We start from the raw sequence: 12816 nt of genomic DNA on the forward strand, positions 1-12816 counted from the left end.
AATGCAACTGACTCAAGTTTTCTACCAGGGACTTCCCTGCTCATGCTCCTAGCATAAACACTACTCCCATAACCAATGTGACATGTGTTACAAGGCCAAGGGTTTGAGCAGCCAACAAGATCGCTGTGGCCTAATTATCGGCGCTCACTTCACCCTATTGAAATGTCAGTAAAAGAATATTATGATTGCCCAAATTTGGAATTTACCCTGGCCCCTCTCCAAACTGAGCAATTCTCTTAGCTTGCTTATTCTGGTGCGCCCTATCCGAAAAAGGGAATATATGTATGTATTCCAAGACTCTCATTATTTTCACATTCTAGAATAGGGCTAAAAGTAACTCTTAAAATAGACCCACACATTTTAAAAAAGAAAATAAGAACGCCAGGCTTCCACTTGTCCTCTGGGAAGACTCTTCAGATTGTCAAAGATACCCTGAATAACCAGTGTTGCACACAGGGTGATTCCTGCATTGGAGGGGGTTGAACTAGATGGCCTTTGGGATTCCTTCTATCTCCACCATTTTATGATTCTCAGTTGCTCACATTAACAGTGGACTTAATCTTATATTCCCTCTTCACCCGGTCTTTAGATGGGAGGTGTATACAGCTTTACATGGTGCATGCTCTAGTTATCTCCCGCTTGGACTACTGCAATGCGCTCTACATGGGGCTACCTTTAAAGGTGACCCGGAAACTGCAATTAATCCAGAATGTGGCAGCTAGACTGGTGACTGGGAGTCGCCACCGGGACCACATAACACCGGTCCTGAGAGATCTGCATTGGCTCCCAGTACGTTTCCGAGCACAATTCAAAGTGTTGGTCCTGAACTTTAAAGCCCTAAATGGCCTCGGTCCAGTATATCTGAAGGAGCGTCTCCACCCCCATCGTTCAGCCTGGACACTGAGGTCCAGCTCTGAGGGCCTTCTGGCAGTTCCCTCATTGCGAAAAGTGAGGTTAGAGGGAACCAGACGGAGGGCCTTCTTGATAGTGGCGCCCGCCCTGTGGAATGCCCTCCCTTCAGATGTGAACGAAATAAGTAGCTATCTTATCTTTCAAAGACATCTGAAGGCAGCCCTGTTTAGGGAAGTTTTTAATATTTAGTGCTGTATTGTTTTTAACTCTTGATGGGGAGTCACCCAGAGTGGCTCGGGAAACTCAGCCAGATGGGTGGAGTATAAATAATAAATTATATTTATTATTATTATTATTATTACAGTGGTGCCTCGCAAGAGGAAATTAATCCATTCCGCGAGTCTCTTCGTCTTGCGGTTTTTTCATCTTGCGAAGCACGACTATTAGCGGCTTAGCAGCTATTAACGGCTTAGCGGCTTAGCAGCTTTAAGAAAAAGGAAACAAACTCGCAAGAACTCGCAAGACGTTTCGTCTTGTGAAGCAAGCCCATAGGGAAATTCGTCTTGCGAAGCGACTCAAAAAACGCAAAACCCTTTCGTCTAGCGAGTTTTTCGTCTTGCAAGGCATTCGTCTTGCGGGACACCACTGTATTATTATTATTATTACATTCACTTAATTCAAAATCTTATTAAGCCAGCAATGCTTCAATTTGAAGGGGGGGACACGCTCCTGTGCATTTTGCTGTGTGGGACACTAGACATCAGCCCCCAAAGTCTGGCCCTACGGTGCCAACAACGACCTCTCAATCTTTGCGAGGTCCCTGTAGCACCACAGTCCAATTTACCTTTACTAGGTTTGTGAAGAGGCAGAAAATAGAATCATAGAATTGTAGAGTTGGGAGGGACTCCCCCCCACAAGGGCCATCTAGTCCAACCCTCTGCAATGCATGAATCCCAGCTAAAGCATCCGTGAGATGTTAGAAAATGGCCACATCTTAGGCTATGCAGTGCCTGCACCTATCAGATTACGGAACACAGGAAGAGTGAAGCGGGGGGCATGAAATGCCGGGGGGGGGGAGTCAAATGAGAGGAATCGTGGAAAGAGGAGCTTAAGTGAGTCCAGAGAAGAGGAGAAGGAGAGGCATCAGAAGAAAGAAGAACAGGTTGCAGAGTAGCAACAGTCAGGCCATTTCCTGTGGGGCACATGGGGGCCTGTGACTGAACAGGGGTTCACAGAATGGAAGAGGCACACGGCATGTCTCTTGAGGAAGTGCAACTCTGAATACCAGTTGCTTAGTGAGGAGACTGGTGTTCCACTTAGGTCCTGCTTGTGAGGTTGGCCACTGTGAGGACAGGATTTTGGACTGGATGGGCCATTGGCCTGCCTCAGCAGAACTCTCCTTATGTTCATGAACCAAAAGATCAGCGATTCTCAACCTGTGAGTCCCCAGGTTGTTGGACTACAACTCCCATCATCCCTGAGCTCTGGCCTTGCTAGCTAGGGGTGATGGGAGTTGTAGTTCAACAACATCTGGGGACCCACAGGTTGCGAAAGGCTGTAACAGATGATGGAACTTTAGGTAGATGATGGCAGAGGGCCTTTTCGGTAGCGGCACCTGCCCTGTGGAACACCCTCCGGGCAGATGTCAAACAGATAAACAGCTATGCGGTTTTAAAAAGACACCTGAAGGCAGATCTGTTCAGGGAAGTTTTTAATTTGCGGTGTTTGTTTTTACTATAGTAAATCTGGTTACAGATTTAATTCATTTCAGGGTGCCGTGACTATCCGTAACTAGAGGCGCCACTTCTGCACACATGCGCAGAGCGCTTCTGCACATGCATGAGCGGCGAAACCCAGAAGTATATACTTTCGGGTTTGCCGCAGCCGTAACCCGAAGATTCTGTAACCTGGAGGTAACGCAACATGAGGTACCACTGTATTATAGTGGTACCTCGGGTTACAAACACTTCGGGTTACAAACACTCTGGGTTACAAACTCTGCTAACCCAGAAGTAGTACCTCGGGTTGAGAACTTTGCCCCAGGATGAGAACAGAAATCGCACGCCACCGGCGGCAGCAGCGGAAGGCCCCATTAGCGAAAACGCGCCTCAGGTTAAGAAGAGTTTCGGGTTAAGAATGGACCTCTGGAACGAATGAAGTTCGTAACCCAAGATACCACTACATTTGTTTGGAGCTGCCCAGAGTGGCTGTGGCAACCCAGTCATATGGATGGCATATACATTATATTATATTATAATTATTATTCAGTAGTCCAAAGTTGAGAGTTAGCTTCATTTCATGTTTTGTTTCTTCATTAGTTGGGGTTGTTAGTTTGCCTTTACAGTGGTGCCCCGCAAGACGAATGCCTCTCAAGACGGAAATTTCGCTAGATGAAAGAGCTTTCCGTTTTGGAGGTGCTTCGCAAAATGAATTTCCTATGGGCTTGCTTCGCAAGACGACAATGTCTTGCGAGTTCCTGCTGGTTTTTTTTCCTTCCCCCCCTTTTTCTAAGCCACTAAGCCGCTTATCAGCTGATCCGATCAGGAGATAAGCCTCTAAAAGCCGCTAATAGCGCTAATCCGCTAATCTGTCAATGGGCTTGCTTCGCAAGACGAAAAAACCGCTAGACGAAGAGAATCACAGAACGGATTCTTTTCGTCTTGCAAGGCACCACTGTACTTGTTTCCAAAAGAAATATTAAGTGTCTCATTGAAACCAAGTAACTATTTCCAGGTTCCTCAGCAGATTTTTCTTGAACATTAGAAGAACCCTCAGTGATGGTAAAAACAGCTTGACAACAGGGAGAATGACCTACAGGAGTGGTGGATGCTGGGGAGGCATCTGCTTGAGATAACCTAGCTCTGGGCTGCTTTCATGAGGCAGGAGGCTGGAATCAAAGGGAGCTTTGATCTGTAACTCGGGCTAGGGAGCACATGCTTTGCCCGAGATCAGCCTTTCTCAACCTGTGGGTCCCCCAGATGTTGTTGAACTACAACTCCCATCACCCCTAGCTAGCAAGGCCAGAGCTCAGGGATGATGGGAGTTGTAGTCCAACATCTGGGGACCCACAGGTTGAGAACCGTTGCCCTAGATTCATAGGAAGACGCCAAGTCACAGAACCAAAACCAAACCAAGGCCTGTGTACCTTGGTACTGCCTACAGTGGCTGGAAGAACTTCTATGGGGTTTTAGAAGGGAGTGTTTCACAGCCCTGCACAGAAATGACAGTGATCACACCCAAGACCTTTTGCACCCATAGACACACCCTCTACCACTGAGACCCTCAGTCTCTGGTACAACCAGTTAAAGGGATCTTGGGTTAGCAGTTTTGGAAAGAATTGTGACTGATGACTGCTAGCGACTGAGCTGGCTTGATCAATACTGAGCTGGCTGGATCAATAGTCTGACTCAGCAGAAAGCTGTTTCACATGTTCTGTGTTTATATCCTTTTCCACACCGGAGCAGTATGCATTGCGCACACACAGAGAGAAAAACCGCCGATTACATCACCCTCTGCAAAATTTCTACCCGCTCTTCTCAGCTAAGATTGTTCCTTCCCAAGAAAGTGAGATCGATAGGTCTGAACTGCTTCACATAAGAAATGCTAGCATCAATCATTTGTCAAGTCTTAGCCTGTCACCACAAGAACCACCTTTGTAGACGGGAGGCCAAAAACAGGACCAAACTCATTAAGTGACAGAACTGCTATTGCTTACATATTGCTCAATAGTTTTCTCATCCTTCAGTGCATGTTTGCTTCCATCCAAGTTAGAACGCATGAACGGTAGAGAACAGTTCAGCAACTGTTAATCTCTACCATCTTTAAAAAGTGAAACATGGACATGCTCCAAATTTCCAGTACAGATGTGGTCCTCCCCACCTTTGCCTCACTAACTGGTTTTAACAAGAATGACCTTCCGTAGGCTGTCAGTAAGTTTTCCTCCAATACGTTAGCAAAATATTGAGGATATAATCGTGATCTATTGGTAGATTGTGGTGGTGGTGGTGGTGTGTGTGTGTGTGTGTGTGTGTGGTGTGTCCGTGGTTGATCACAGTAGATCTTGGCTCCCCCCAAAAGATTTTTTTTTTTTAAAAAAAAAACTGTTTTGACTTCTTAAAAAAAGCTCAAAAACTTTGGTAGATCATTGCGATTTTATTTTATTTTATAGGGGGAGTAGTTCTGTCTCTTGAAAGCTGGACAAGCCATCTAGCCAGTCTCCTTGCCCAGTCCCAGAAACCCAGAGCTGGAGCGTTCCAAATGCTCTCGCCATCAAGACGTCTAGCACAATGGTCAACCAAAATCTTCCCTCCTGTAACTAAAGGACCTTCAGATCTCACAGATTCATCATCCAGGGTGATTAATTGATCATTATCAGGTGCTTGTGAGTGATTCAGTCCATCTTCTCTCTTGGACTACTTCCCCAACACAACGAGGGCACATGCCATCATAAAACTGAGGTAGGTGGAGGGAGAGTGGACTGTTCTTAAGGAATGTGTGATCACAATGGGATCTATTGGTGCATAGTGTAATGGTTCTAGGGCTTGCTCGTGCGTAAATCGGCGCCACACCTTACTGGGTTGCCTGAGTGAACCCTTTCTGTCCGAACAGCCACTCGCCTGTGGCTGTCTCAATCCCTGGCAGAATCCGTCAGTGGGCGTTTCTTGAACTTCTTCCAGCAAAGAAGCTCTTTGATGCCTAGTCTCCGCCTACTCTCCCTGCGCGGAAGCCTTCTGCGCTGGGAAGGTGTGGTCAGAGGAGGACCCATGCTCTCCCCGCTGGTCCCCGGCGAGGAGTCATGGAGCCACCTTGCCGATTCCCCCATCTGCCCCCCCTTCTCCACTGGTGCTACGCTGATTTCCTTCCCCAGAAGATGTGCTGCTTCTCTCCCTCCCGGGATGCTCTCCGGAATCCCTCTGGAGCCCTCCCTCTCCCCCTGGCTCCGATGGCAGTTCCCTGACACATAGGTAGGGCCTACTGGGAGAAGATCACTGTATCAGAGTGACTAAAGCCCAGCTCTGTATACTTTTCTTTTATCGCTCCTTCTCAGTCCTTGGTTCTTTCCCTGCTTCGAACTCTCTCTAAACATGCTGCCCACCACAAGTTTGCCCTCTAGCCAGATGAACACCTCTCCTTTTCTGGCAGGGCTGTACTAGCCAGCCTCTTCTGATCTGTCCAGCTCACCTTCATAACTGACTGCCAGGCTGACAGCTTGAGTAGGGAGTTGCCCCACCAGCCACTGCTCACAACTTTGATTATATTTCTTCCAGTGTTTGAAAGTGGAATTTTATACCTGCTTGGTGTTCCGGGAAAGGTATGACTCAGCCTTTGGACCAGGACGCTCTTTTCTAAGGATAAAACTATTTGGGCTCTGATGTAAACTATTCTTTCCCTTGGTTTAACAAAATCAGGACATAACCTGATTTCCTTAGCAGAAGGAGATACAGACGCAGCCCCATAAAATAAGCTTTTATATACTCTCAGCAGCGTTCCCAGAATAGTAGTTCGGTAACACGTGGCATACCTCTGGTGGTGTGTGTTGTTGCCTAGAGTCATGATGTTGAAGATGACCTGCTTAAATCATTGGATAAAAATGTTCCCAAGTTGTAGTCCAAACCTTTTGACATTAAAACACACAAAGTTATCTTGCATTGTTGCCATCCATTCTGTATGCTGCATTTCCAGTTTTGAGTGGAATCAGGAATCAAATAGCTAAGGCGAATGTGGAAGGTGTTAAAAGGTGTTAAAAGAAAAACAGCAAGCAGTGATTTCTCTAGGCCTGCCAGCTGCAAAATGGGGAGGAATCATGCAGAATCAGCATGGAGACAGGGGCTTCACAGTCCACATCACGGGTCAGCAAACTTTTTCATCAGGGGGCCGGTCCACTGTCCCTCAGACCTTGTGGGGGGGGGTCAGACTATATTTTGAAAAATATAAATACCCTGCAAGCCAGTCCCACAGCTGCCTCCGGACCTGGAGGAGGAACGCACTCTGCATGCGCTCAGGAGCATGCCTCAGCGCCGTCCGCTCACTGGTGTTGTTAATGACCAGCAGCCGCTCCATCGGCCCGTCCCCACAGAGCTCCCAGGCAGCGTGCACCACATTCTACGGCCCACTGTCTGAGGCCAGCACAGCGGGCAAGCCACGCACATGGAGTGCCACGTAGGTGCCACGCAGCTTGCCCTCCAGCTGCTCCAGCGCAACCACTGAACGCGCCACCACCAGCAGCGCCAAGCCAGGTGCCAGGCATGGGGCCATCAAGAGCGCCAAGCTCTGGCTGAAGCCCCATGACACACCCGTCATGATGCCCATGGTGCGACCCAGACCCACCGGCTTCTCCATCCATGGCCGCACCATGTTTACCTCAGCGTGCAGGTGGCGAGGCTTTGGAACTTCCTGCAGCCAATCCAAAGCCATGCCAGTGTTGTGGAAGTCAGTCCCCGCATGGCGAGGCGTCCACGGCTTCTTTTCAAGGACGTGATGTGCCGGTTTAGCTCAGTGTGGGGACTGACCGAGCTGGCGGCAGGGTCCGCGGGCCAGATTTATGAGCCTGGTGGGCCTGATCTGGCCAGCAAACCTTAGTTCGCCAACCCCTGGTCCACACTATACCTTTAAAACACATTCATTCCTTCATAGATTTCTGGGTGCCCAACTTTACCCCTCACAGAGTTCCAATTCCCAGCAACCCTTAAACTACAGTTCCCAGAGGCAGGGATGAGTCAGGCTGGTGAAGAGTCATGGGTGCCTTCCCCTACTGCTGCGAAAAGCTCCCTTCCTCTCTTGTCTCCCAGAACCAGGAGAGGTATGAAACAGGAGGAGCAAAGGCAGCCTGTAAGCAGGCACAGTCTCTGATTGCAGATAGGTAGCCGTGTTGGTCTGCCATAGTCAAAATAAAAAAATTCCTTCCCATAGCACCTTAAAGACCAACTAAGTTAGCTGAGATGAGCCTGTTGACGACTCTTAATGACTGTAATAGGTCTTACAGGAAAAGGCAAGGGGTGAGAAGGTGAGAAATGGCTTAGTCATGTATAATGAGATAAGAATCCAGGCTCATTTCAGCTATCTGCCAATCTCCCATTCCCACCACCCTTCTGAGTAATACCCCTCCCCACCTTCTCACTATATAGAAGGATCTGGCAACTTCTGTTTCAGTGTATCTGAAGAAGTGTGCATGCACACGAAAGCTCATACCAAGAACTAACTTAGTTGGTCTTTAAGGTGCTACTGGAAGGAATTTTTTTATTCGGTCTCTGATTGTTTGCAATGAGCCCTGCAGAGAAGGAGACATATACAGCTTTGGGGAGGCAGGGACTTTCCGTCTCAGCAATTGATTTCATTGAGTAGGACCTACAAGCAGAGGCACCAACTATAGGGGGCGAAAGGGGCTTCAGCCCACTCAATATTTGTGGGTAGGGAGCTGAGCCTCCCAATATGGAGGGGGCCACCATCCCCTTGCACGTGGGGCGGGGGTGGGATGCACAGAGGGATGAATGATGTCATGCTTGTGACATCATGTGACACCACATTCCCTCAATGTGTGGGGGAAGTCGGCGCCCATGCCTACTGGGTGGAAGCTACTGTGCTCATTAGGCCTGAAACTCTGCCAAGTCTGTGAAGATCATGTTTCGCTTAACTCCAGCTTTGAACTGTGTGATTTACTGACCGGCTTGCTCTGTGACAGGGAGCCTTCAAAGGCAGTTCGGAAACTGCAGTTGGTGCAGAATGCAGCAGCCAGACTGATAACAGGAACCAGGTGGTCAGATCACAGAACCCCTATTCTGGCCCAGCTGCATTGGATGGTTCTATCCTGTCTGTATAGTTCAAGCTATGGTTTTCCCAGTAGTGATGTATGGAAGTGAGAGCTGAACCATAAAGAAGGCCGATTGCTGAAGAATGGATGCTTTTGAATTATGGTGCTGGAGGAGACTCTTGAGAGTCCCATGGACTGCAAGAAGATCAAACCGATCCATTCTGAAGGAAATCAGCCCTGAGTGCTCACTGGAAGGACAGATCCTGAAGCTGAGGCTCCAATACTTTGGCCACCTCATGAGAAGAGAAGACTCCCTAGAAAAGACCCTGATGTTGGGAAAGATGGAGGGCACAAGGAGAAGGGGGTGACAGAGGACGAGATGGTTGGATAGTGTTCTCAAAGCTACCAGCATGAGTTTGACCAAAATGCAGGAGGCAGTGGAAGACAGGAGTACCTGGCGTGCTCTGGTCCATGGGGTCATGAAAAAGAAGAAGAGTTTGGATTTGATATCCCGCCTTTCACTCCCCTTCAGGAGTCTCAAAGCGGCTAACAATCTCCTTTCCCTTCCTCCCCCACAACAAACACTCTGTGAGGTGAGTGGGGCTGAGAGACTTCACAGAAGTGTGACTGGCCCAAGGTCACCCAGCAGCTGCATGTGGAGGAGCGGAGACACGAACCCGGTTTCCCAGATTACGTGACTACCGCTCTTAACCACTACACCACACTGGAAAGAGTCAGACACGACTAAACAACAACAACATCCTATCACAGCTTGGGACCGAGCCCCATCACAAACCTGCCCATGCCCTTAGGTCAACATCAGACACCCTCCTCTGTGTATCCTCTGTGATGGAATTTTTAAGACTGGTGACAAAGGAGTAGGCCTTATCAGTGGTGGCTCCCCACCTGTGGAATGCTCTCTCCAACAAGGCCTGCCAGACTTCTGTCATCTTTTCATTGCTAGGTCCAGATCCTCCTCTTTCCGCAGGCATATGATGGGATGTTTGCCTTTATGCCTTTGTTTCATTGATTATCCCTGATGATTCGCGTTTTGAGGTAAGATATTATGACAATGTTCATACTGTTCTGCATTATGGTCTTGCTTTAATTTCCGTGTATTTTAACCTATTGTAAAATAATCTGAATAGTTTTGGTTTTAAAAAACATTTATACTGATCTAAGCTATATAATAAATGAGACCCCCCCCCCGACAAGTAATATGTTTATCAGGCCATTGAAGCCATGACCAAAAGTATCGCCACAAATCTTCTAAACACATTTCTGGCTGCCAGCCTGGGATAGCTCTGTCAGTGCAGCCCGAGGCTCTTAATCCCAGGGTTGTGGGTTCGAATCTCACTTTGGACAAAAAATTCCTACATTGCATGGATGACCTACATAGTCCCTTCTAACTATAAATTATTCTACAACTTGTCTTTAAATCTAAGACATTTAAGAGGCATGCACCCATCCCCCTGTATTCAAGTGCATTTGCTTTCTGCAAATACAACATTTTCTCACAGTAACATCAGTAGGAAAGCATTGTGGGTGCCAATCTTTGATTAGATGTGCTCTTGTGTCTTTTGGAGAGAGAGAGAGAGAGAGAGAGAGAGAGAGAGAGAGAGAGACCTTTTCTACCCTTTATCTGTATGCCAATGAGTTCTTCATGTCATCCTATTGAAGTTGCCCCAGCAGTCAGGGGTGGTTTGGTGTGTGTGTGGGGGAAGTAATTTGGCAAGCCAAATGTTCAAAGATCAAGAACAGGAGCCGCAAACAACAAATACTTTCCATGCTAACACACAATAGATAACGTGCCGCCCCTACCAGCTTTGCACGCTTGTAGATATGAAAAGAAACATCTAGGAAACGCACCCCTTTCAAGGTGAAGGCCTGGTGTCCTTGTCTGTGAAGCACAAGATTAGAAGAGAAAAGAAAATTGCCAGATACACACATACCCTCCAAGCAATCATAGCTGATGCTGCCATTGGGATGCATTGTATCACTGGAAACAAGGGTGGGAAGTTATAGCATTCCAACCCCTTCTTGCCTTTAGCAAGTCGTGTACACAGACACACCTCCAAATAGGGCTCACCCACCCAATGCAACTTATATAGAACATCCATAGAGGGATTTGAAAGCCCCTCCACACATTCGCCGTCAGCAAATGTGTTTGCGTGGGAGGTGTCTGTTCACAGTCCTCTGTTCACAACATGCACACACCTTGCTGTAAGATAAACACCTTGCTGCAAAGATAAATGACTTTGCAGCACATCCGTCCTTAAAATTGTAATAATAAGGCCACCGAAGAAGAGATTCTCATCTCATCTTATCACATCATTGCAATAAACAGCAGCCGTACGCTTCTTCAAAGGCCTTTCCTCATTGGATATAAAATGCAAAAGGATGGAGATATATCAAGAGAATTGTGGTTAGTTTTCCAAGGAGAAGTTTTAAGAAAGGGCTGCAGTGCCATCCGAAAAATTTTAGGAAGCAGTGTACTTTATAAACCAAAAACTCGATGGGTAGCCTCACAAAGCATTTCAGAACACTATTGTGACAGGTCAAATTCGTGTAAAACCCATTTAAGCAGTAACCACTCCCTTCCCATTTACTTTTTTAAAAAGTAGAGTTAAGGCACAAACAACCCTCAAGAACCAAAATCATGCCTTGCATAAATAGTTGCCAAAAAGTATTTTGTAAAGCTCAAAATAAGAAAAAATTCCCCTAAAATTAATGATATGCCCTCTGCTAAGGCAGCAAGGCACACATCACTTAGAAAATCCTTTCTCCAACGAAGCAAATACTAATAATAAAACCCCACAAGTTTTCCAACTCTTTAGCAGTCTCAGCCAGTGTTAAACTTATTACAGCTCCAGCTTCGAAATAAATCCCACTTTAAAATAACAAGGCAACCAACTTTTCCGGTCTGCATTAAGGGATATATTCAAAGTTCTCAATGAAGACTCCGCTGAAACATCAGCTGAACTCCCCTCATCCTTTTTTTAAAAAAGGAGGGGTGTCTAATTTCCAGAAACTCCTGTTGTATCTTAAACCCAGGAATTCATATTGTGGTTACAGCACCGAGGTTGCAGTGCAGTCGAGGTTAAGCCCCATGTGATTCTGAAGCGCAGACCAAGCCCGTGCATGCGTTGTACTTGTGAGCAAGGTAAACGGAGGAGGGGTTCCTATGGGGGAAGAGAGAAAGAAAGAAAGAAAGAAAGAAAGAAAGAAAGAGGCCTACCTTAAAACTTTCCAGCTTTTCAGTGGGTCCAGATCAGAGATGATTGAAACCATTGTATTTTTTTAAAAAACAAACAAACAAAAAGACAGGAAAATGTAAAAAGCAAACGATCTGCAGAGTTGCACAGCCACTAAGAAGCAGGCTGCTGTCTCGGCTTTTACTGGGTGGGAATGACAACAGGCAATCCGAAACGAAGAAGTAAAAACACACACAGAGAGAGGGAGAGAGCTCTTCCTCCTTTTCCAGCTGATAAGAACTTGAGCGTCTCTCTTTCTCTCCACCCTCCCCCCGCAAAAACACACACACACAAAAAAAACCCTATCTTGTTGTGTTTAAAAGGCTTGCCAAAGCCCTGGGCTGCATTTCTCCACTATCACTCCCCCCTCCCCACCTTCACTCCCTCCTTTTAAAACAAAACGAGGAGAAAGACCCCGTAATCTACTGCTGCAACTGATCAAATTGTGACCTTTTTGCCGTCCACTGTAATTCAGAGAGTGCAAGCTGGCAGCTAAATCTCTCTTTATTAACACCGTCCGCCTCTGCTTTCTTAAGGAACAAGCACAGATCAAAAAATGTGAAGGCTCTGCAGACACTGCTAGCAATCATTCACAGATTATTGCAAGCTGGAGCCGTTCTCTGCTTTTGGCTATTTTGCAACGCTCTCCCCAGCTCTCCTTAGACTTAGCCCAGAGGTTAGGATTCCCGCCCCCCTCCTTTCCCCATAGTTAAGATTTTATGACACTCTAAAAGCAAACACACATTTTCTTTCTTTTTCCTTTCCAAAAACTCCCCACCCCTGACTCCTCTTTCCCCCACCCTCAAAGCTTTCCCTGCAGTGACCAAAACAAAAGCTCACTCTGGCTCTCTCTCTCTCTTCTTCTTTTGCAATGTGTAACAGATTTGTTAATTTCAGAGCCACAATTCAAAACAGTCTCAGTTCTGGCAGCATATCCCTGTTATTGTTGAAATGAGAAAAAAA

The 12816-nt window shown here is 46.9% G+C and overlaps 1 protein-coding gene across 6 annotated transcripts in view; it reads right to left on the minus strand.

Moving 5' to 3' along the window:
* The window catches only part of CELF2 (CUGBP Elav-like family member 2), a 543470-nt gene extending 530954 nt beyond the window's left edge, over positions 1 to 12516 (minus strand). The window contains exon 1 of one of the 6 annotated variants that reach the window (XM_082238999.1): positions 11838 to 12516. In XM_082238999.1, coding sequence (XP_082095125.1) covers positions 11838 to 11890 — 53 coding nt within the window. In that variant the 5' untranslated portion in view covers positions 11891 to 12516. The remainder of the gene's footprint in view (positions 1 to 11837) is intronic. The other 5 variants (XM_082238980.1, XM_082238982.1, XM_082238990.1 and 2 more) reach the window with 5 other exon arrangements.
* Positions 12517 to 12816: the final 300 nt, after the last annotated feature.

The sequence above is a fragment of the Podarcis vaucheri genome (genome assembly GCF_965113315.1).
Source record: "Podarcis vaucheri genome assembly, chromosome: 10".
Classification (NCBI taxonomy): domain Eukaryota; kingdom Metazoa; phylum Chordata; class Lepidosauria; order Squamata; family Lacertidae; genus Podarcis; species Podarcis vaucheri.